Below are 26,709 nucleotides of genomic sequence, written 5' to 3' on the forward strand. Positions count from 1 at the left end.
AAATCACTATAGAAATCTGTGCTACATGCATTGCAGACCCAATTCTAGTGCAGACTGGACTCAAAAAAGGACACGTCATCCAGCTAATTCTCTCTTCCATCATTATCTCAGCAATTCTTCACCTCCAACAAGCTCCCTGGTGGAATGGAGTTGATGCAGAGGTGGTGAATCAACATGACAATTGAAAAAAATTTTTTGGCATGTGGCATGCAGTGCCGCCCCTCGATTCTTTAAACCCCACCCATAAGAAGTTACATTATGATTACCCTGACTGCCAAATGAAGAAGCAAATCCTTTACAACCTGAGAGCAGTGAGATGCTCTCACAGAAAACGCCTCACACAGCTGGACGGATGTGAGAACTTGTGATGTTGGATGATATATTTTGAAATCCTCATGGACCTGGTGCACACATCTGTATTTGGAAAGTAAATGGTTGGGCCAGACAGAATTGGCTTTGCTCTTACACTTTTACTTTTGTGAGTAAACAAAGAAGAGATATTAACAGTAAATACTGTATGCAGTTTACTGCCTCCATGAACATTTATTTTTCAGTTGTCTTATTTTAAAGATTAATATTAATCATTTTTGGACAGGTTTGCTAAAAGGCTTCATTTACTTCATTCTACCTCTTATGCATGTAAGTGTAAAACCATGAACACGTGTAAATTAACAGGACTCATCCTTGCTCCTTAAAATAAGACCACAATTATTATTACTAGTTTATTAAGTAATGCTAATCTCTGCCCAAAATTATCATGGCATGTGAAAGGGTCTTTTTTACAGAAGATTTTTGCCAATTTGGGCATATGGTCACGGACCCCTTCCATCTATCCCACAATCTCATTGACCTCTTTACCATCAGGCAGAAGGCACCGCAGTGTAACAACAAAGACTGTTAGGTTGGGTACAGCTTCATCCCCCAGGCTGTGAGACTTCTGAACACCCTGCTACCACCCAGAACACATTATTTATGACAGCGCTAGTAGCATTATACTGTTGTATATTTAACTATATGTCATATATGCACTTTATGTCAATGGGAACATCTAGATTTTTTATCATCTGTTAATATTATTTTATGTGTTGTATGTAATATATGTACTGTGTTTTGCACCTTAGTCTCAGAAGAATGTTGCTTCATTTAGCTGTGTAGAGTCACATGACAATAAATCTCAACTTGAACTTGATGCTTGCAAAAAAGATTCACCACCCCTGATCTACAGGACAAGCAAGGAACTGTTCAATCTCTGCCAACTTCACTCCAAAGCTAAGATCACATCAAATTCAGTCATACAATTACAGCGGACAGATGATGCTCATGGATGTGCACACATGGAGGCAAGCACCAACCATTAATATCTTTCATTGAAGGGCATGAGGAGATGGGCGTCACACCAAAATTCCAAAAGGTAAAAGGATCTTCACCAATCTGGGCCCAACCTTGATGCATCCCCTGACACAGAGGTTCCCAATTTTTTGATGCCATGGGCCCCTACCATTAGGGCAGGTTGAGAGCCCCTGCCCTAATAGGTAGGGGCCAAGGGAACATGGCCAATAAGATTCATTTTCCATCTCTCAGAGAGGATAAACAACAATGATGAAATCCAGCAGCACATCTACAGTGTGAACATAATCCTTGGCCGCATGAGGAACAGGTGTTCAAAAACAAGATTTCGAAGCAGACACCAAACTTACGGTCCCTTGAGAGCACTGTCCCCTGACCTCCTGCGTTCACTGGAGACCTGGATTGGTCACAGCAGGTACCTTAAAGCATTGGAGGACAGCAAAGTCACTTCTCAAAAATCTTCCAAATCTACTGCAGATATGCAAACCAACAGTAACGTTATCTCCTAGGTTAACACCAAGGCTATAATCTCACACAAAGCTAGCTACAGTGGGTGGGTCACATCATCTCCTTACCTGGCATCCAACTACTGAAGCCACTAATCTATGATACGCTATGTCACAACAAGGAATTTCCACACCATTTCCCACAAGCCGGACTTCTTGATGGTCAAACAGTTTAATTCCATTTCTCATTTCCAGGCCAACGTGGTAATCGTTGGCTTCCTCATGCCAAGATGAGGCCACCCTCTGGGCGGAGCAGCACCACCTTATATTCTATCTGGGTACCTTCCAACCTGATGGCATGAATATCCATTTCTCCTTCTTGTGAACAAATTTTTCCCTCCCCCCCCCCCCACCCAGTCTATTCTCCACTCTGATCTTCCACTTCCTCTCAGCTGCCTATTACTTCCCCCTGGGTCCCCTCCTCCTTCACTTTCTATGGTCCACTCTCCTCTTCTATCATATGCTTTCTTCTCCAGCCCTTGACCTTTTCCACCTACCTGGCTTCACCCATGACCTTCCAGCTAGTCTTCATCCACTCCCCCCACTTTCCCAATCCTTAAGAAGGGACTCAGCCCAAAATGTTGACTGTTTAATCTTTTCTATAGATGCTGTCTGACCTGCTGAGTTCCTCCAGTGTTTTATGTGTGTTGCTTCAGACATCTCTAAAGCCTCCATGTAACAATGCAACATCTTCACCAAAGTGTGGGAACCCCTAGCTCAAGAGTTCAAGCTTGTTGTCATACTCAGAATAGATAAGCCATGAAAATCTGCTATTTACAGCAGCACCGTACATTTGAAGGCAAATGTAAATTATATAAAGTTAAATGAACACAAATTATACAAATCTCACACTTGGGCAAAATTAGCAAAATATACAATGACACTAGTGCAAGATTAAAGATAAAGGGGATAACAGGAAATATAGTCTAAGGTAATAGTGATTTACAGGCGATCCCAAGTTACAGGAATTCACAAATCACCACCTAAAAATTTGAGATACAGAATGTAATTGGGTCTCATAGAAGTTATGTGAAAAGTAAATAAATCAACACAAATTTTTCAATGTTTAACTCTTATCTCATTAGTACATGCACAGATGACATAAGACTATAAAGACATCAGAGCAAAATTAGTCCATTTGGCCCATCAAGTCTGCTACACCATGGCTGATTTATTATCCCTCTCAACCCCACTCTCTTGCCATCTCCCTGTAACCTTTGATGCCATTACTAATCAAGAACTCATCAATCTCCACTTTAAATACACCCAATGACTTGGCCTCCCCAACCGTCTGAGGCAATGAATTCTACAGATTCACCATCTTCTGACTAAAGAAATTCCTAATCTCTGTTCTAAAGGGATGTTCTCCCATTCTGAGGCTGTGCCCTCTGATATCAGATTTCCTAATACAAGAATCATACTCTCCACATATACTCTATCAAGACCTTTCGATAGGTTTCAATGAGATCCCCCATTATTCTTCCAAAGTCCAGCGAGTACAAGCACAGAGCAACAAAGACATGTCTTGCCATTACAAAAATCTCTACATGACTTACTTTCTGGGAATACAAGCACACCTTGTAATATGGGGGCCTATGCCACAAAAATCGCCCAACTCAATGTGGGATTCTGTCAAAGGGAAATCAGCCACATTCCTAATCTAATAATAATGCATTACATAGAAAGTAATTAGCAATCACAAGCTGCCAGAGGAAGTGGTTGAGGCAGGTACAATGGCATCTTTTAAGGAGCATGTTCCTATCTACGTGGAGGGGCAGGGTTTAACACAGGAAATTGGGACTAGCTGGATGGATACCATGGTTAGCATAGACTGGTTGGGCCAAACAGCCCTTATCGTTGCTGCACACTCAGTGGTCACTTTATTAGGTACCTCCTAATAAAGTGGGTGCTCTTCCGCACACCTCTGTTGTAACACACAATTATTTCAGTTATAGTCACCTTCCCGTCAGCTTGAACCAGTCTGTCCAATTTCCTCTAACCTCTCTCATTAACGAGGCATTGTTGCCCACAGAACTACTGCTCACTGTATGTTTTTTTGATTTTCACACCACTGTCTCCATTTTATTCCTCCCCTAACTTAATCACAGGACAATTTACAGTAATATATATTACCATGCAAAAGTCTTCAGCAGCCTAGATTTTTATATAAATTTGTTTTAGAAGTTTAATTTTTATCTTCTGCATTTGTATGTCAATTAAAAGAACACAAATTTCACTTTTTCAGTCATTTTCCAAAAATTAAACGTTACAGAAATCTTTCTATTTCATTAAAGAAAGTAACATTAAGTAATGTTTATTATATTAAATAAAAACTTGATTGCTTTGTAGGTATATAGTGCAGTGCATAATTAAACAAAAATAACAAACAGGATGCTAATGAAAAATGACAATGAATTGAATGAACTAAACTGATTAATTGATACAGAAACGGGTGTAGAAAGAATCAAACTGGGTGAAGGACAACCAAAGTAAAGGGTGAGGGTATGGCAGATGTGATAGTTTAACCGTTAAATCATCAATTCTTGCACCATGGCAAGAGTAAGCATAGCAACAAGACATAATGTGGTCATCCTACATCAACAAGGCCACTCTCAAACAGAAATTCGATAGATAGATGGATATATTTTATTGATCCCGAGGGAAATTGGGTTTTGTTGCAGCCGCACCAACCAAGAATAGAGCATACCTATAGCAATACAAAAACCACAAACAATCAAACAACAATATGCAAACTATGCCAGATGGAAATAAGTCCAGGACCAGCCTATTGGCTCAGGGTGTCTGACCCCCTACGGAAGGAGCTGCAAAGTTCGATGGCCCCAGGCAGGAACAACCTCCCGTGACACCCAGTGTTGTATCTCGGTGGAATATGGCCGGAGTCCAACAGCAAAAAGTTCAATATCCAGTCTACAAACACGTTCCTCGATCGTAATATGACCAGGATTGCACCATCCGTTGTTAACCAGAACAGCAAGCCCCCAACTCCTTAACACTTACCGCTCTCAGTGCACTTCCGGTCAGTCCGAACAGTCTGGAAGCCATCCATGGAAAAGTTTTGATCGGGTATGTCCTCGTGCAGGTACATTTCAGTAAAACACTTAACACTGCTCTCCCGAAATGTTCTCTGACTCCTGGCTAGCGCCGTCAACTCGTCCATTTTATTACCCACCAAACTCCTCTTCTCCATAGGTCTCTGTTGTCTCGACCCGGTCCTCTTTCCTCGCCTTTGTGATCCTCCTCTGCATCCTCTGTGTGATTCCGCAGCCAACAGGAGTTTCAAGATGTGCTGCCAAGCTCTTCTAAAGAAGCACAAAGAAGCGGACAAGATTGAGGACCAGCCATGCAGTGGTCAACCACAGAAACTGAGGGCAGAAGACGGGAGGTACAACAAACTGACGTTCCTTCTAAATTAAAATTACTGCTATCAGCTCTGAACTCACAGAAACCACTGAAACCCAAGTATGCCCCTCTACAGTCCAGAGGAGTCTTGTCAGAAGTAGTCTTCATGGAAGAGTTTCTACTAAAAAGCCAAAGTGGAAGCAAAACCAAGAGTCTCACCTACACACAAAAACACAACGACTGGGGTGCTGAACAATGGCAGCAGGTGCTCTGGAACAAAATGTGAAATTTTGCCTCAAACAGGAGGCTAAAAATAGAGCTAGAGGGTGACTTATTCACGTTCATCTATCTGCAAAACAAGTTTAATTTTTTTTCTTTAATGTCTCTTCTTTCGTTTACAAGGTAGCTGGGATACTGTTGGAGTCCATGATCTACAGCTGCACTCAAACTGTTGTGGGTTCCTGTTCTCAGAGCTGCCAAGTGGCCGAGCGTTTTTGTTACCGCCACAAGCAGCCTGGAAGATGAGCGTTCTGATTCCTTGCCAATGTCACGGGAGATTGTAACATCGAGACTGCAGGTGTGGCTGTCTGAGGCCTCTGCACTAGAGTGATCGATCTCTCTGTCTCTCAATGTTTGAGATTTTGCTGCTGGTCTGAAGTCGGAGATCTTGAATTAAAGCAACGCTGCAGCCCCAGTCTCAACATTGAGGTTGTCTGGGATTACCTGGAGAGAAGGAAGCAAGCGAGACAGGCAAAGTCTGCAACAGAACTGTGGTTAAGTTCTCCAAGATGTTTGGAACAACCTTCCAGCTGATTTTCTTAAGTGTACCTAACTGATGCAGATTTAAAAGCAAAGAGCAGTCACACCAAATATTGATTTGATTTTGTGTTTTTTTTACTGTTTACTGCTCTTTATAGCAATTTTTTTGATATTTAGAAAACATACGTACAACTGCTGCCAAAAAATTTCATGACATATGCTAGTAATATTCAAACTGCTGCTGACAAGACTGCAAGGCACACTGAATGTGCCTATTTACACACTACAAATCATTCAAACCACAGATACCAAGTGTGAAAATTCTAAATTAATTATGTACAGAAACGCAGCTACGTAGGATTTGGGAAAAGGTTTAAAAGACCAGCAGCATGATGGGGACCTGCTGAGCTGTTAACGTACGCTGACCTTTGTTGCTTGTAGTCAACATAGGGCTGATTTGTTTCTTCCATTTTATTTAGACATACAGCCCGGCATAGACCCTTCTAGCCCATCAAGCCATGTTGCACAGCAACCCACCTATTTATCCATAGCCTAATCACAGGACAATTTACAATGATCTATTAATATACCAACCAGTATGTCTTTGGCATGCGGGTGGAAACCAGAGCACCCGGATGAAGCCCACACACACGTGAGAAGAACATACAAACTTTCTTACAAATGACACCAGAATTAAAACTCCAAACTCTGATGCCCCGAACTGTAAAAGCAACTGCTTTACTGTGGGGAAAATCAGAACAGACAACCATGGGTAGAAGTGTTCGGGACTGTGATTTACCATCCAAACAATCAGAATATTTCTTACAGACTAGCAAACTCAAAATGCTGGAGGAACTCGGCAGGCCAGGCAACATCGAGGCAGAAAAGTAAAGAGACGATGCTTTGGGCCGACATCATTCATCAGGACTGGAAAGGAAAGGGGCAGAAACCAGAATTAGAAGGTGGAAGGAGTGGAAGAAGTACAAACTGGCAGGTGATAGATGAGACCAGGTGAGGGGTAAGGTGAGCTGATGGGGGGGGGGGGGAAATGAAGTGAGACGCTGGGAGGTGATAGGTGGAAAAGGTAATGGGATGAAGAAGGAGGAATTTCATAGGAGAGGAAAGTAGACCATGGGAGAAAGGGAAGGAAGAGGGGCACCAGAAGAGGTTGCAGCAAGTCATCCATTCAGCGTCGAAAATCATTGGATGTCAGGTACCAACATTAAACAATGTGTTTATCACCAGAGCAAAGAAAGGTGCTGGAAAAATTACTGCTGACAATCAAACTGCTATTTTTTTTAATTATCCACATCTTTCACCTTTCAGCTCCTTCCACATTATCACTGTAATGATCAGCGAATTTTCAGTGAGAAACTCCTTGGTGTTAAGGAAGAAATCACAGCATATTAAACAAAACACAGAATGGGTTCTGCTGAGATAAGCATGGAAGACCAAAGAGAGACAACAGGAAAATCACAGGGGCATGTACTAATCAATAGCCTGCAGCAAATTCATCTTTTGCACTATACAGTACAGAGTATTTTTGTAACCAAGAGCAATTTTTATGTCTTGCATCGTACTGCTGCCACAAAACAACAAATTTCATTAGTGATAATGAAGCTGATTTGGATTCTATTTATCTATTCACGTTCATTGCCATATCATGATCAGTGCCAAACCTCTGACAAGGCAAGTCCAAGAAAGCATGTCCACGGTAAAGATGGAACATTGAAGAGATAGGAAGGATGTGCAAGCTTTAGAGGGTATAGAGGCGAATTACCAGGGTGCTGTCTGTATTAGAAAACATGCTCCATTAGGAAAGTTTGATTGAGCTTGGACTTTTCACTTTGGAGCGATGGAAAGTGAGAGGTGACTTGTTAGAGGTGCAGAAGATGATACTTCTGAGGATCGTCACCTTATTGTACAGGAGAAGCTTATCAATTCCTAAGATCCAAAGAGAGATGCCGTCTGGAGTTTAGCCATCTGGCGCTTAGCTCCTGGTAGGTTCACCCATGGTGATAAGGTCAAGGAGAGGTTCCAGACAAAGAACGATCCAACCAATACCTCAACAACGGAGCTGGTGGAAGATGATGGCACAACACAATGCAAGTGAAAGCAGAGAAAGGTTGCAGCAGTGAAGGTTCCCCAGTCATCTTGCATTTCATGCCACTGGACCCTGACGAGGACCGTGTGGTGGCTGAATGTGCATCAGCCTCTCCATGTTAAGCAAAGTCATGCACAGGTATTCTTCATTAAGGGAATAACCCCTCAGGAGCACATCTTATTCAACTCGAGTGATCGCACTATTGCCTTAAGATGTTTAGAGGCGTAGGTCGACTGGATAGCTAAAGACTTTTAAACAGAGCTGAAATGGCTAATGCAAAGGTGATTGAAGGAAAATACTGGGGTGAAATACTGTCTTGTCTCCCTTTCTCTTCACCATTTACACCTCGGACTTCAACTACTGCACAGAGTCTTGTCATCTTCAGAAGTTTTCTGATGACTCTGCCATAGTTGGATGCATCAGCAAGGGAGATGAGGCTGAGTACAGGGCTACGGTAGGAAACTTTGTCACATGGTGTGAGCAGAATTATCTGCAGCTTAATGTGAAAAAGACTAAGGAGCTGGTGGTAGACCTGAGGAGAGCTAAGGTACCAGTGACCCCTGTTTCCATTCAGGGGGTCAGGGTGGACATAGTAGAGGATTACAAATACCTGGGGATACAAATTGACAATAAACTGGACTGGTCAAAGAACACTGAGGCTGTCTACAAGAAGGGTCAGAGCCGTCTCTATTTCCTGAGGAAACTGAGGTCCTTTAACATCTGCCGGACGATGCTGAGGATGTTCTACGAGTCTGTGGTGGCCAGTGCTATCATGTTTGCTGTTGAGTGCTGGGGCAGCAGGCTGAGGGTAGCAGACACCAACAGAATCAACAAACTCATTCGTAAGGCCAGTGATGTTGTGGGGATGGAACTGGATTCTCTGACGGTGGTGTCTGAAAAGAGGATGCTGTCTAAGTTGCATGCCATCTTGGACAAGGTCTCCCATCCACTACATAATGTACTGGGTGGGCACAGGAGTACATTCAGCCAGAGACTCATTCCACTGAGATGCAACACAGAGCGTCATAGGAAGTCATTCCTGCCTGTGGCCATCAAACTTTACAACTCCTCCCTTGGAGGGTCAGATACCCTGAGCCAATAGGCTGGTCCTGGACTTATTTCCTGGCATAATTTACATATTATTATTTAACTATTTATGGTTTTATTACTATTTATTATTTATGGAGCAACTGTAACGAAAACCAATTTCCCCCGGGATCAATAAAGTATGACTATGACTATGAGAAGCAAGTTCATGACACGAAGAGTGGTGGGTGTGTGGAACGCCCTGCCAAAGGTGGTGGTAGAGGCAGATACATTAGGGGCATCTAATATACTCATTGATAGGCACATGGATGATAGAAAAATGGAGGGTTACGTTGGAGGGAAGGGTTAGATTGAACACAAGCGAGTCTACAGATGCTGGAAATCCAGAGTAGCACACACAGAATGCTGCAGGAACTCAGGTCAGGCAGCATGTATGGAGAAGAATAATAATGAGCTGACATTTCAGCCTCGACTCTTCATCAGGACTGGAAAGAAAGGGGAAGAAGCCAGAATCCTGGGTTTGATTCACCACAGAGTAGGTTAAAAGGTTGGCACACATCTTAGGTCAAAGGACATGTACTGTGCTGTAATGATCTGTGTTCCCTATCCAACAGTCGGCTACAGAAAGGAAATACAGTAGATTGACTGTTGAACTGCAGCCCATAGATCAACTGAGGTGGGTGTGGATCTCAGGCAGATCTTTGAACTCAGGAAAAAAGATGAGAGGAAATGCACACTACAACAATGTTGTGACTTCTCCAACAATGAATCCTCTGTACACAATCTGCTGTTATTGCCAGCCTCAACAATCTTATCTCCAAGTTGTCACAAATTGCTAACAATTCGTGCACTGCCAATCTTAAAACTGCTTCAGGGGTTGCTCAATCAGTGGACATCTATCATAAGCAGCTTTCTACAACACCCTGCAAACATCACATGGGAAATAGGTCAACTCATCTAACTCATACCACACATACAGTACTGAACAAAAGTCTTAGGCACATATATATAGCTAGGATGCCGAAGACTTTTGCACAGTACTGTAGTAATCTTATGCATTGCACTGCACTGCTGTCACAAAAAAAATCATGAGATTTGTCAGTGATGATAAACCTGATTCTGATAATGGGTCTCTAATGTGGACTAAGAGTGGACAAAAAGTGGGAAGGGGGCAGAGAAAGGAGAATCAAAGGAGAAAGGAAGGGGGCAGGAGAAAGGATGGGAAAAGGAGGAAGGAGCAAAAAGCACCAGAGAGACATTTGCACGATGATCAATAAACCAACTGTTTGGAATCAAGTGACCTTGCCTGGTGTCTCGGGGTTGGGTGTGTCTGCACACGTGCCAACTCCTCCCACCTGGCACTCCTTCTCTGCCACCTGTCCCACATCCCTCCTGTGGCATTGCACCCTCACCATTCCCAACATCCTTTGTTCCCACTAGATTTACAAACTCACTCTCCACACTCTGTTGACAAATACAGTACTGTGCAAAAGTCTTACGCACCCAACCTGTTTTCTCTGATTTCTCATAATTTAATCCCCTTTTCTCTTTTTCCATTCCCCAATCAGGTTGCCCTCTCACTCCTTCTCTTCTCACATGCCCATCACTTCCCCCTGATGCCCCTCCTCCTCCCCTTTCTTCCACCGTCCACTGCCTTCTCCTATCAGATTGCTCCTTCCTTCGTCACCCTTCACCTTTTCCTCCTATCACCTCCAAGCTTCTTCCTTCATTTCCCCTCTCTCACCCACCGTCCCCTAATTTGGTCTTGCGTATCAGCTCCAAGCTTCTTACTTCATCCACCCACCTTCCCCTTATCGGTCTCACTGATCATCTGCCAGCTTGTACTCTTCCCCTCCCCCTACCTTCCTACCCTGGCTTCCTTCCCCTTCCTTTGATGAAGAGTCTCGGCCGTAACGTTAACAGTTTATTCCCCCTCCATAGATGCTGCCAAACTTGCTGAGTTTCTCCAGAATTTTGTGTGCGCTGTACACACGAACGCCATCCAAGGTTAATCAACCTTCATAATGAATGATCACCCTTCTCACCCAGTGGCTGAACTAAGCGTTGGCCTTAATCAATTGGAGCACTTACATATCTGCATCAGGGAATGCAAATGATATAACCGTGGTGCAGTTTCTCCTTCACTGCTGGTTACAGTACTGAGAAGCAAGGTACATTAGCCATCCTTTACAATTACAATGAAACATCTTCACTCGTGAATTCAGATCTTTGCTTATGACAAGGCCAACTTACCATTTGTCTTCCTCATTGCTTATTGTAGCCAGACGAAAGTTTCTAGTGATCGACATATAACACCAAGGACCCTTTGAATGTTAGCTTTACATAATCCCTCACCATTTCGAACAAACATTTATGCACAAAGCCGCTGAAATTCACATTTCTTCATTCGAATTGCAGTGAGGGACCATATAAACTTCAGGTAATCTTTTGCTATCCACCTTTCGCAATTGTTTCCACTAGACTACTCCCATGTTTACTTTGCTTATCCTTACCAACCCCCTTGCTGAAACCTGATTTTCCACTAATTCTTGGTACATCTGTTAACGACATCTCTAGTTCTTTCTTCTAATACTGCTTTTAATTGCTTTTCTTAGTCATAACTTATAACAGCTCCCATTGAGATGTTCAAAGTTCAAAAAGTACAAGGTATATTTATTATCAAAGTACATATATGTCACCATATACAACCCTGAGATTAATTTTCTTGCAGGCATTCACTGTAAATACAAAGAAACAATAGAATCAATGAAAAACCATAGATGAGACAACCAACTAATATGCAAAAGGCAACAAGATGTTCAATAAGAAAATGAAAGGAAAAAATGTAATAAATGAGCAATAAATATCAAGAACATGAGATAAGGAGTCCATAGGCTGTGGGAGCAGTTCAGTGTTGAGGTGAACAAAGTCATCCCCTCTGGTTCAAAAGCCTGAAAGTTGAGGGGGAATAACTGTTCCTGAACCTGATGGTGTGAGCCCCATCTTTCCCATCAGATGTTGTCATTTAACAGGAAGAATATTACACTATGTATTGAATTCTTATTTGTATATTGCCATATCTTTTAATATCATTTCCCCAATCTACAACAAACAACTCTCACCTTACCTCTCATTGATAGTTTGGTTTCACTTCGAAACTTTATATAAAATATGATCACCCTTCCCTAAAGTCAAACCACCAGCCACACCCCTGGCCAGACTCCACACACCATCCCTATTATAATGCATCATACCCACACGCAAAACCCATGTTATACCATGGCTAGAGCACTTTCCTACACAACTTGCAAATCTGACAAAATGCACATTGGGTCTATACATGTGGACCCCAACCCACACACATATGCATCATTCCAGTGATAAAGTTTAAGGGAAAGGGAGATTCTCAAGATTCCTGTAAACAATAGATTCAGTACTGACTGCGTCTGTGACTGCAGAATGTTTGAATAATGTCTCACAGCTGCCTTCTCTGGAGCAAGATAAGGGTTAAAGTTCGCCCAGATCCACATCAGATGTCTCTGGGCTTCTCACGCCTTTTTGATTTTGACAAAAAAGCAGTACCTAATGGAAATTAGACAGAACATTCCTTTCTTAATTAAAACATAAATATGACGGATGTTCTTATCTTTGTAATTAAGTTGTGGCTCCAGCAAACCAGGTAGGACATTCTTTTCTTTAATTAAGGTGGCTGGAGTATCTAACAAATTGATTGTACTTTTGTATCAATAGTCCATTGACTTGACCGGAATAGTTATCAAACTGATAGTTCTCTGTATCAACAGTCCATTGACTTGGCCGGAATGGTTATCAAACTGATTGTTCTTTTGTATCGGTGGCCTTATTCTGACAATTCTGACATCGGGCAGTGAACTTGTAGAACCACCGGGGAGATGAGACAGGGTCTCTCCCTGATGTCGGGTCCAAGTTCACTCGCCGGCTGAGCTCGAAGAAATAAACGGATGAAAAGATAAGTAACGATCTTTCTGCGCTGTCATTATTTGATCTAGCAAAGTTACGTTTACACCAGTAATTCTCCATCCCCCCACACATATGCACACACCACCCCTTCCTATGCCCTTCTGATGCCTGGGCAAACCCGCCCAGCATATGCCCCTTGTGCACACATGCACAAACACCTTCAGTTAGACATAGGAGCAGAATTAGGCCATTCAGCCCATTGAGTCTGCTACATCATTCGGTCAGGAGAATGGGACGACCTTGACACCCTTACTAATCAAACCCCTATCAAGTTCCGCTTTAAATATACCCAATGACTTGGCCTCCACAGCCATCTGTGGCAATGAATTCCACAGTTTCACCACCCTCTGATCCTATACTCTCCCATTATTGGAAACATCCAGGGTACTCTCCCTTCAGGTTTGACCTTCCAGAGTGTATCACTTCACACTTTTCTGGGTTGAACTCCATCTGCCACTTCCCAATCCTGCTCTGCATCCTATCAATGTTTTAATCTATGACAACCTCAGACACTATCCACACCACCACTAACCCCTTGTGTCATCTGCAAACTTACCAACTCACCCTTTATTCCCACTCTTTGCCTCCTGCCAATCAGCTATTGCTTTATCCATTCTAGAATCTGTCCTGTAATACCATGGACTCGTAGCTTGTTCAGCAGCCTCACATGTAGCACCTTGTCAAAGGCGTTCCGAAAATCCAAATACACTGCAACGGAATCTCCTTTGTCTCTCCTGCTTCTTATTTCTTCAAATAATTCTAACAGATTTCTCAGGCAAGATTTTCCCTTGAAGAAACCATGCTGACTATAGCCAATTTTATCATATGCCTCCAAGTACCCCAAAACCACATCCTTAATAACCGACTCCAACATCTTCCCAACCACTGAGGTCAGACTAAATGGCCTACAGTTTATTTTCTTCTGTCTCTCTCCCTTCTTGGAGTAGCATTTGCAATTTTCCAATCTTCCGGAACTACTCCAGAATTGTACAATTCTTGAAAGATCATTATTCCACCATCTCTTCTTTAGGCACACTGGGGTGTATACCTTCTGGTCCAGGTGACTTATCCACCTTCCGACCTTTCAGTTTCCCAAGAACCATCTCTCTCGTAATGGTAACTTCACACTCTTCATGACCCGTGACACCTGGAACTTCCACCATTCTGCTAGTCTCCTCCACAGCGAAGACTGGTGCAAAATACTTATTCAGTTCACCTGTCATTTCCTTGTCCCCCATTACTATCTCTCCAGCATCACTTCATTTAAGTCACATAAAAATCACAATTCAAATCCTCATAATCCTATCTCTAAGAATCCTCTCCAAAAACCACTAATGTAAAATTCACTAGTCTATAGTATCTTGAACAAATGAATAGCATTTGCCACCCTCCAATCATCTGGTACTACTCAGGCGGCCAGCGAGGGTGCAAAGATTATCGCTAAAGGCACAATCACTTCCTTATCCTCCTGAGCTACATCCTATCCAGCCCTGGAGATGTTTAAAAAGTTTCACCACATGCTATTTCTTAACCTTAACATACTAAGGGCACAACAACTTTAGACGTAACAGCAAAACTATGCACTGCAGCCCCATAGTCTCCTCCGTTATTCAATCAGGACAATGGTGCTGACAGGATTTGTCCTCTCAACCCCATTCTGTTTTTCCCCATAAACTTTGACACCCTTACTAAGAACCTAGCAACCCCCCTTTTAAATATACCCAATGACTAAGCCTCCACAGCCATTGTACTGATTTATTTCAAATATTCACCACCCTCTGGCTTAAGAAATTCCTCATCTGTTGTAAAGAGACGCCCTATCCTGAGGTTGTGCCCTCTGGTCATAGACTTTCCCACTATTGAAAACATCCACTCAACACCCACTATCTTTCAATATTCAACAGATTTGAATAAGATACCCCCCCCCCCGGCCCACCCCCATTCTTTTAATCTTCAGCGAGTTCAGGCCCAGAGTTATCAAACGCTCCTCGTACATTAACCCTTTCAATCTCGTGAACGTTCTCTGGACCCTCTCCAATGCCAGCACATCCTTTCTCAGACACGGGACCCAAAACTGCTCACAATCCTAACTATCCACATCAACCCTCGCCCGCTACCCCCAGCATGCGTACAACGCTTCTCAATCCTCCCATGCACCGGTAACCCCCGAACCACACCCCGGGTGAGAGGGACATTGATCCCGGGGCGCTCGCCCACTGGCTCGCTCCCACCCAGCAGGGTGGACTACTGCGGCAGCGGGAACGGAGAGTCATCCCTTCCCTCCTCCAACGCAGGTTGACTCACAGAAGTAGGCCACCACTGGGTCGCGCTTGTCGTGCTCCTGAGCGGTGCGCAGATGATGCTGGATCTGCTTGAACTGCTGCGGCAAAGGGGGCAGCGCCTCCGACGCCATGACTTGGTTACCAAGGCCTCCAACCTACACGGTAACCACTTCCGGGAGAAGGAAGAGGACGGCGAGACTTCTGCGTGCAGCGCCACCTCACGTTTGGAGGTCACCACTACGGCGCCGGCCGGGAGGAGGTCACCCACCCCGGCCTGGGTCTGACGTGTCTCTCCAGTCAACCCCGTCCGGAATGTGGTCGCAGCGCCGCGCCCGGCCGGGAGGACGTTACTGCGCTACACCGGCCCCGCAGGCGAAGGATTGATCGCGGTTTATCGGAGAGATAGAATAGGGAGGCCAATGGCTTTCCACAGGTAACTGTGACCATCTACACACCAGCAGATCATTCAGCCACTCAAACTCTACCTAACCATATCATCTAATCCTGGCTGATCTAGCCTCTTCTTTCTGCATCAGCTCGCCATAGCCCTCAATGTCCTGAGGTTCAACAACTACACTTTAGCAGAACTACTAGACAACCGGGTGACCCTTTGGGGCACCTTTTGAGAGAAAGGTGGTGCAGTGTGATGTGATGTGCTTTAGAAATTAAAGAAGAAGAACTCAGTGTATTAAAGAAGAAAGATGCGTAGCAAGACAAATATTGCTCCTCCTCGTTTAACAAAGGACACTTTTTATGACCACATTACTGGTTGATCTGCCACCCCTCAGGAATACTCTAACGTTTTCATTTCTTTTTCCCCGGCTTAAAGCCACACACAGCTGACCATGCTGGAATACCAGTTTGTCCAGATGAATCAACACATTCGTCATGGTTTGGCCTGCGCCTTATGTATAGCAAAGCATGAGTGTATCGGGAACTGGCTCCGCTGAAGAGGGACATCTTCCCCTTCTAATAAATTGAGAGTAATTCTTGGGATCATGACAATGTCATTTTTGAACGCACCAATGTTTGTCTTTGCTACGATGAGATTGTCGTGCAGTTCGTCCACCATCATTCGCATTCCATTGCAAAGCCTCGGTGGATCCAAGTGCCTCATTGAAATGATGGGAGATCCCCTCTTCAACTCCAGTTTATGTGGTGGCAATCCAGAGAGTTCAAAGGAATCAAGGAATTCTGTCGGAAAATGAGTGGCGTTAGCTCCTTCACTTACGGCATTGAAGGAACAGTATTCTTTCATGATTCCAGGGAAGTGTCTACTGCATGTGAAGTTTATTTTTTGCATCATTTCATTAAGAGGAACCAAGATAGAATTCCTCGAGAAGAGTTCTGCAGGATTGTCAAATGTCGGGTAGATGAAATCAATGCATTCTTCCATAGTTGTTGTTGGCAGAATTATATCTTCAGGTAATTTGATTTCATTGTTTTCATTTTTCTCAATCTTGTCTTCTCCAACATCCAATAAGAACTGAGAATATCGTCCTTCTCCCTAACTTATTCGCATGTTTCTTTTCAAACTTGATGAAGCTTCTCCATAAGTATGATTTTTTAATGCATGAATTCTCCACATCAGCATCATTTCCTCATTTCACAGCTGCTAGAAGCTGACGGAAATCACCACAGCAAATGGTTAAAATACGCCCAAAGGCCTCATTCTTGCTGCATACATCACGGAGAGTGCGGTCCACGGCTTCAAAGCTCTCCCTCCTAATCATGGGTCATTCATCCCAGACAATAAGCTTCGCATTTTGGAGTAAATTTGCAGTATTGGTGTTTTTATCGATGTTACAAAGGGCAAACTCATTGACTTTGAGGGGTATTTTGAATCGTGAATGCGCTGTCCTACCACTGGGTACCTCTATCTCTTCCTCTCTCCGCCTTCTCTGCCTGTTTTTGTCATTCTGGAGACGCGCAGACCTTTCATCCTTCGTCTCTTCATCTCTTCTACCATTTGTTCTTTCTCCCTGATCCTGGAGTCATGCGGCCCTGGCCTGATCAGATTCTTGTTCTCTCCTCCATCTATTATTGTCATTTTGGAGACGTACATGCTTGACCTCCTCTGTCTTGTCTTCTCTCATCTTTTTTGTCCTGACTCTTTGACCCTGGAGTTGTGCAGCCCTGGCCTTATCTGATTGTTGTTCTCTCCCTCTCCTTGCCACTTCCCGACGATATTTGGCGTCATCTCTTGACCATAATGTCCCCCTTCTCTTTCCACGCGGCATAATTAGGCTATCCGTATATTTTTACCCTAATGCTTGATAGAAGATAGGAAGCAGTAACACCAAAGCCTCCAAGATGGCTGTTTCTTCATGATGTGGTTGGTGCTCTCCTAAATGGACGTGATATAGTCACCGTTGCCCTTTGACTGCAGCAAAGGGTTTTATGTGTGTCTCGAAGTACGTCATTACAATATGATTTAATTATCTCTCATCGATGGGTGGCAGTTAGATCTGTCCCAATCCTGCACATGATTAGCAGAATGTGACCCCTCAAAATCCCTCCCCCTCCCTTGCTCCATCCCAGTATCCCACCCCCTCTCCTCCCCTCCCTTCCCCCATCCGTTTCACTCTGCCCCCTTTCCCAGCTGTCTATCACCTCCCTCATGGTTCCACCTCCTTCTACTACCCATTGTGCTTTCCCCTATTCCTTCTTCACCTTTTCTGCCTATCCCCTCCCTGCTTCCCTCCCCCACCCCTTTATCTTTCCCCTTACTGGTTTTTCACCTGGAACCTACCAGCTTTCTCCTTCCCACCCTCCCCCCACCTTCTTTATAGGGCCTCTGCCCCCTCCCTCTTCAGTCCTGACGAAGGGTTCCGGCCTGAAACGTTGACTGTTCTTTTCCACGGATGCTGCCCGACCTGCTGAGTTCCTCCAGCGGGTTGTGAGTGTTGCTTTGACCCCAGCATCTGCAGAGTATTTTGTACCCTCGAAATAGAGCTGCCCTGCCCTCCTGCTCTGGTAGGTGTCACTGCTGAGGCTGGCTGTGCGCATGTGTCGGGCTGTCGCGACCCGATTTCCATGATGGCCGAGCAGGTCTCGGGTGAAAGCTAGCCTGTTGATTTTTGGTGAATGAACAATTTTATACGAATATATAACCCTGAAATTTGCCTGGTTTCTGTAAGTTAGCGCATTTTAATTCGATGTAGCCAAAAAAAATGCCGCTGTAATGAAGCATTTATGCTGATTGGAGGTCACAAACAGACAAATAGGCAGACAGAGCATGAGAGTTTTGGTAGTATATAGATAACACTTAGCAATAAAGTGGGCTCTACAATTATGCACTGAAAAAACACTTTGCCGCTCTTTGTTTGAAGTGGCTGCCCCTGCCTCCTTGTTTACAATCAATACAGGTGCAGCTCAACCGATGTGCGCTTAGCCTACTGCCTACCCCTATGACAGGCACAGTTTCAGCACCATCTATATATTTACCGATGACACAACGCAGATGGTGACGAAGAGGCAGACAAGAGTTAGATAGATCATCTGGTTCAGTGGCGTTACAGCTGACCTTGTACTCAATGTCAAGACCACTGAATTGATGTGGACTTCAGGAAGGAAAAGCAGGAGAACACACACCAGTTGTCATCAAGGACATCTTCTGAAGTTGGTACCCAAGATAAAGGGTTGTTCGTCCATCGTCGTCGTCGATGAAGACCTCGACACCATTATGATGATGATGGTATCGAGACTAGCACATGATTTGGATTTAAGTGAGGGAGAGTTGCGCAGCGTCAGCCTCACTCTCTCTTCCCAATTCCCATCTGCATCCGGTGGCAAGACAAGAGTCGAGACGACCGGAGATGGGACTAGGCGCAGTGGATGACCAGGACGTCTTCTGTGTCTAGTCATGCTCTACACGTTTCACAACGCTTGCAGAGACCGCCATTGGACCTGCCATTGGTCTCACCCGCTCAATCCGCCGGAGTCTGTCTTCACATGCTGGGATAGTCATAGTCATAGTCATAGTCATAGTCATAGTCATACTTTATTGATCCTGGGGGAAATTGGTTTTTGTTACAGCTGCACCATAGATAATTAAATAGTAATAAAACCATAAATAATTAAATAGTAATATGTAAATTATGCCAGGAAATAAGTCCAGGACCAGCCTATTGGTTCAGGGTGTCTGACCCTCCAAGGGACGAGTTGTAAAGTTTGATGGCCACAGGCAGGAATGGCTTCCTATGACGCTCTGTGTTGCATCTCGGTGGAATGAGTCTCTGGCTGAATGTACTCCTGTGCTCAACCAGTACATTATGTAGTGGTTGGGAGACATTGTCCAAGATGGCATGCAACTTGGACAGCATCCTCTTTTCAGACACCATTGTCAGAGAGTCCAGTTCCATCCCCACAACGTCACTGGCCTTACGAATGAGTTTGTTGATTCTGTTGGTGTCTGCTACCTTCAGCCTGCTGCCCCAGCACACAACAGCAAACATGATCGCACTGGCCACCACAGACTCATAGAACATCCTCAGCATCGGGATAGACAACTCCCTATCTCATCGAGGTAAAGGACCCACACCATCAAGGACATGCCCTCTTCTCGTGTCCTTGGGTGGAGGTAGAGGAGCCTGAAGCCCCTCACTCAATGTTTTATGAACAACTTCTTCTCCTCTGCCATCAGTTTTCTAAATGGACAATAGACCCATTAACACTACTTGATTGATTGCTCTTTTTGCTCGACTTTTTAATATATTTCTTGTTGTAACTTATAGTATTTTAATGTATTACATGAGACTGTTACCACAAAACAACAAGTCTCACGACTTAAGTCAGTGATAATCAACCTGATTCTGATTCAGATATCCCTTTAAATCTCACACATCTGATTGAAATGATGCCCACATGTTTTAGGAACTCCTCCCTGTTAAAGGGACTATGTGCTCTCACCCTGTCTATGGCCTTCTTGATCTTGTATACCTCTATCAGGTCACACCTCCATCTCCTATGTTCCAGTGAATGAAATCCTAGTCAGCACAATCCCTCGTCAACTCTTGTCAAGAGAACCATGCTGAAGGAACCATGGTTAACAAGAGATGTGGGACATCTAGTCTTCTTCCATTCCCCACCCTGGCCTTCTCACCTGTCTTTCACCTCCCCCTGATGGCCCTCCTCCTTCCCTTTCTCCTGTGGTCCACTTTCCAATCAGCTTTCTTCCTCTCCAGCCCTTTATCTTTCCAACCCACCTGGCTTCACCAATCACCGTCTAGCTAGCCTCCTTCCCCTCCCCCCGCCATTTTAATTTGGTTGCTTCCTCCTTCTTTTTCAGTCCTGAAGAAGGGTCTCAGCCCGAAATGTCGACTGCTTATTCATTTCCATAGACGCTGCCTGACCTACTGAGTTCCTCCAGCATTTGTGTCACTTGCTTAAGCTTACTTAAGGTTTAGGAAGCAAGGATCAGACAGGGTTCTTAAGAGTTATAAGGTATCTAGGAAGCATCCCAGGAAGGGACTTCCTAAAGAGCTAGAAGGGGACATGAGATGACCTTGGTAAGTAGGAGTAAGGAAAACACGAAGGTGTCCCATGCTTATGTGACGGACAGGAGGAAGACTGAAGCGAGGGTGGAATCATTCAGGAATAAAACAGGAAATGTGCCTGGAGTCGAAGGAGGTAGGGAAGTTCCTGAGTGAATACTTTACTTCAGTATTCACCAGTGGAGAGGGACCTTGACGAATGTGAGGTCAGCATACGACAGGGTAATATACTGAAACAAGTCAATGTTAAGAAAGAAGATGCACTGGAACTTGAAGATAAGTGAATCCCTGAGACCAGCTGGGATGTACCCCAGGTTATTACAGGAAGCAAAGGAAGTAATTGCTGCATCTTTGGTGATGATCCTTGTGTCTTCACTGGCCACAGGAGTATTACCAGTTGATTGTGGGAAGTTGTGGGAAATGTTATCCCTTTGTTCATGAAAGGTTAACCCTGGGAATTATAGACCAGTGAGTTTTACACCAATGGTGGGCAAAATATTGGAGTATACTGTTAGAGACAGGATTTACGAGTATTTGGAGAAGCATCGTCTGATTAGGGACAGCATGGGTTTGTGAGGGGCAGGTCACGCCTTGCAAGTTGATTGAATTCTTTGAGGAGGTGACAAAACAAACTGATGAATGTAGAACAGTGGATGTGGTGTATATGGATTTTGGTAAAGGGGCTTGATGAGGTTCCCCATGGTAGGCTCATTCAGAAAGTCAGGAGGCACGGGATCCTGGGAATGTTGGCTGTGTGGATTCAGATTTCCCTTTCCCACAGAAGGCAGAGGGTGGTTGTAGATGGAGTGTATTCTGCTGGAGGTCACTGAGCAGTGGTGTTCCACGGGCATCTCTTCTGGGACTTCTGCTTTTTGTTATTTTTATCAATGAATTAGATATGCCACAGTAGTTAGCATGACGCTATTACAGGTCGGGACGTTTCCGAGTTCAGAGTTCAATTCCAGTGCCGTCTGTATGATGTCTGTACGTCCTCCCCAGGGAATGCAGGGGTTTTCCCCTGGTTCTCCGGTTTCCTCCCACAGTCGAAAGGTGTACCGGGTATGTCAATTGGTCATTGTAAATTGTCCCGTGATTAGGTTAGGGTTAATTGTGTTTTGGGGGGGTTGCTCGAAGGGCCAGAAGGGATGCATCTCTAAATGAATAAATAAGGAAGTGGAAGGGTGAGTTGGTAAGTTTGCAGATGACACAAAATTTAGTGGTGTTGCAGATGGTGTAAAAGGTTGTCGTAGACTACAACCGAAGATTGACATCCTCCCTCAGGCTGTGAGTCGAATTAACTCCCCGCCACCACAACGGTCTCGTCACTAGGACAGCAGGCTACTGTGCTGTGTACTGCATGCATTTTGAGTTATATTCTGTTAACTTATTTGTGGTAATATTTTGGTTTATGTGCTCTGTGTGATATTATGTTTAGTGGGTGAACCATGGTCCAGATCATCTGGTTGTATGTATGTACAGTCAGATGACAATAAACTTGAACTTGAACACGATAGGATGCAAAGCTGGACTGAGAAGTGGCAGACAGAGTTCTATCGGGAGAAGTATGAAGTGATATATTTTGGAAGATTGAACTTGAAGACAGGATACAGGGTTAATGGCAAGATTCTTAGCAGTGTGGAAGAACAGAGGTTCACAGGATCCATGACCTTAGAACCCTCAAAGTTGCCATACAGGTTGATAGGGTGGGTAAGAATGCATGTGGTGTGTTGGCCTTCATTATTCAGGGTGTTGAGTGCAAGAACCATGAGACAATGTTACAGCTCTATAAAACCCCGATTAGATCACATCTGGAGTACGGTGTTCATTTCTGGTTGCCTCATTATAGGAAGGATGTAGACGCTTTAGAGAGGGTGCAGAGGAGATTTACTAGGATGCTGCCTGGATTAGAGAGTTTGTCTTGGGGGGAAAGGCTGGGTGAGATGGTGCTACACACACAAAATGCTGGGGGAACTCAGCAGGCCAGGCAATATCTGTGGAAAAAAGTACAGTCAATGTTTCAGGCCGAAACCCTTCTGCATTATTGGCCTGCTGAGTTCCTCCAGGATTTTGTGTCTGTTGCTGTCACAACCACTGATTCGGCAGCGCAGTAGATACGGCAATTGCACTTGTGAATTTGCACGTGTCTGCTAATTGTTATTTAATCGTGATAGTATTTAACTCCATACTTGTCATCGGGCAGAGCCCAGCAATGCTTCGCTTTTGTTTGCATTGGCCTTGCCTGAGAAATTAGACTGTGGAGTCAACTGACTCTGAAGACTCGCTTATTCGTTTAATAATTAGATGTTCTTTTCAGCGCAGTGTAGGCTTTGTTTTCCATTTGAGAGTTTTAGGTAACAGCCTTTTTGGCCTAGCATTTATTGTTTTATTTTTCCCTTGAACACTGTTCGCATTAGTGTTTTGTGAAATATCGATCCGCTTCAATGTCTCTCACTCCGCACTTGGGTCATATCCGAACCCTGGTGGCAGTTGCTTGGATTTCCAGCATCTGCAGATTTTCTCTTGTCTGTGAGATTGTGCTTTTCTCTTTGGAGTGAAGGAGGATGAGAAGTGAATTGATAGAGGTGTATAAGATGATCAGGCACATCGGTAATCTGGACAGTCAAAGACCTTTGCCCTGGGTTGCAATTGCTAATATAGGAGGCTGTCATTTTAATGTGATTGGAGGAAAGTTTAGGGGAGATTTTAGAGGTGCGATTTTTTACAGAGAGAGTGGTATTTATCATTCTAATGGTTCCTTTCCAAGAGTTTCTTCAATGTCTCAAATGCATCTCCCTCTATGGCATTCCAGGCAACCACCAGTCTGTAAAAGAGTTTACACTTCAAACATCCCTCCTGTACTCTCCTCCAATCACCCTATCACCTTCAAAATAGACCAGAAGGGCATTAAAAGAAATTAGATATAATATCTATTGCAAAAAGGATGTTAGTTCAGTTAAATAACATACAGTTTAGGAACACACATCAAAGTTGCTGGTGAACGCAGCAGGCCAGGCAGCATCTGTAGGAAGAGGTACAGTCGACGTTTCAGGCCGAGACCCTTCATCAGGACTAATTGAAGGAAGAGTGAGTAAGGGATTTGAAAGTTGGAGGGGGAGGGGGAGATCCAAAATGATGGGAGAAGACAGGAGGGGGAGGGATGGAGCCAAGAGCTGGAAAGGTGATAGGCAAAAGAGATACGAGAGGATCATGGGACAGGAGATCCGGGAAGAAAGACGGGGGGGGGGGGACCCAGAGGATGGGCAAGGGGTATATTCAGAGGGACAGAGGGAGAAAAAGGAGAGTGAGAGAAAGAATGTGTGTATAAAAATAAGTAACAGATGGGGTACGAGGGGGGAGGTGGGGCCTTAGCGGAAGTTAGAGAAGTCGATGTTCATGCCATCAGGTTGGAGGCTACCCAGGCGGAATATAAGGTGTTGTTCCTCCAACCTGAGTGTGGCTTCATCTTTACAGTAGAGGAGGCCATGGATAGACATGTCAGAATGGGAATGGGATGTGGAATTAAAATGTGTGGCCAGTTTAGGAAACACCCACCGGAGATTCACGACAGTGTTGCCTGGGTTGGAACGTTTCAGTTATGAGGAGAGATCTGATAAGTTGGTATAAATTCTCCTCGGAGTGGTGGTAGTTAACTGGGAGGATGTGATTGAGGTGCACAAAATTATGAGGCTATAGTGTGGCGAATGAAAATCTTTTCCCAGTAATAGATATCTTACACCGAAGTACAGAGGTTCAAGAGGGGATGTGAGATTTTTTTTTCACCCAGAGGGTAGCCATGGTTTGGAGGGTTCTGCCTAAGAAGGTTGTGGAGATAGGTACTCTTAAGATATCAAAGTTCAAAGTAAAATCGTTATCAAAGAACATACGCTCAGTGGTCACTTTATTCGGTACAGCTGTACACCTGCTCATTAATGCAAATATCTAATCAGCAATCATGTGCCAGCAATGGAAAAACATGCAGACCTGATCAAGAAGTTCCGATGTTATTCAGACCAACCATCAGAATGGAGAAGAGATGTGATCTAAGTGACTTTGACTTGGAATGATTGTTGGCGCCAGATGGGGTGGTTTGAGTGTCTCAGAAACTGCTGACCTCATGGAGTGTTCATGCACAACTGTCTCTAGAGTTCAAGGAGCATGGTGCAATCAAAACATCCAGTGAGTGGCAGTTCTGTGGGCAAAATCACCTTGTTAATGAGAGAGGTGAGAGGAGAATGACAAGGCTGGTTCAAGCTGATGGGAAGGCAATAGTAACTCAAGTGACCACGTGTTACAATAGCAGGGTGCAGAAGAGCATCTCTGAATGAGCTACAGTAGGAGAAAAGGACAAGCGTATAGGAGGGAGCTAATAAAGTGGCCACTGAGTGTATACTGTCATATACAGGTCGACCTTCACTAATCCGACTACCTGTAATCCGGTTCCTTCGATAATCCGGCACTGATTATGCTCAATGTGGTCCTTCCGTAATTCAGCATTTTCACTAATCCAGCACTCCTCAGGTCCCAGTGGTACTGGATTAGTGAAGGTCGACCTGTATTAGCTTACCCGCACTTACAGGGAAAAAAAATACAATATAATTTTATGAAAATACTGTATATACATAAACAGATAAAAAATGACAAACTGATGTGCAAAAGAAGACAACCTGTCCAAATAAATAACAATAAAACTGAGATCATTAGCTGTAAATAGTCCTTGAAAGTGATTCTTTAAATCATAGAATCAGTTCAGAGTGGGGGTGAATTACGCTGCATCTTTTGGCAATCTTCTACACTGTCCACAAAACAACCAAGCAGAAACAGAATCAGAATTAGAATTAGTTTTAATATTACTGAGTGTATGCCATTAAATTTGTTGTTTTGCAGCAGCAGTACATTGCAATACATAAAATATACTGTAAATTATAATCAGAAATATCGTTTTATCACCTGTGAACTGACTAACCCCCCGCCCCCACTTGTAGTGCTGTACAAAAGTCTTAGGCACATATATGTAGCTAGGGCGTCTAAGTCTTTTGCACGGTCCTGTGTTTGTCAACATGGAGTGGAGAGCGAGTTTGTAAATCTGGCGGGAGCAGAGGATGTTGGGAACGGCAAGGGTGGTACACCACAGGATGAGTTTCAAGCAGGTGACAGAGAAGGGGTACTAGGGCGAGTACAGACACACAGCCCTGAGACACCAGGCAAGGTCATTACAGAATGTCTCTCTGCTGCTTCCTGCTCCCTCCCCTCTCTCCAACGACGATTGCCCTCTATCTGCCCCCTTCCCACTCAAAGTCCACAATAGAGACACATATCAGGATCAGGTTTGTCATCACTCATGTGTCATGAAATTTGATTTTTTTGTGGCAGCAGCACAGGGAAATAATTAAAATTGCTACAGTACTGTGCAAAGGTCTTAGTATCCCTAGCTACATACAGTATATGTGCCTAAGAATTTTGCACAGCAATCTAGATCAGGGGCTCCCAACCTAGGGTCCACGGATCCCCTGGGAAGGGTGCATGGCATAAAACAGATTGAGAACCCCTGATCATCACAAACATCAGAATCAGGTTCATTATCACAGACATATTCTGTGAACTTGGTTGTTTTGTGGCAGCTGTACGGTGCAAGATCTAAAAATCTGAAAATGACAGAAATAAGGGAAGAGTGCAAAAAAGTGGAAGAATAAGATTGTGTTCGTGGGTTCATGGACCATTCAGAAATCTGGTGGTGTTTCTGAATCTTTGAATGTTGGTCTTCCAGCTCCTACACCTCTCCCCCAGTCATAGTATCAAAGGCTATCTACTGA

General features: G+C 44.1%; 1 protein-coding gene across 1 annotated transcript in view; it reads right to left on the reverse strand.

The window, feature by feature from the left end:
* Positions 1-15,593, reverse strand: part of vta1 (vesicle (multivesicular body) trafficking 1) — a 334,690-nt gene extending 319,097 nt beyond the window's left edge. Inside the window, exon 1 of the mRNA XM_072264791.1 lies at positions 15,427-15,593. Coding sequence (XP_072120892.1) covers positions 15,427-15,535 — 109 coding nt within the window. The 5' untranslated portion in view covers positions 15,536-15,593. The remainder of the gene's footprint in view (positions 1-15,426) is intronic.
* Between the last annotated feature and the right edge of the window lie 11,116 nt (positions 15,594-26,709).

This window comes from Mobula birostris, chromosome 8 (assembly GCF_030028105.1).
Source record: "Mobula birostris isolate sMobBir1 chromosome 8, sMobBir1.hap1, whole genome shotgun sequence".
Taxonomy (NCBI): domain Eukaryota; kingdom Metazoa; phylum Chordata; class Chondrichthyes; order Myliobatiformes; family Myliobatidae; genus Mobula; species Mobula birostris.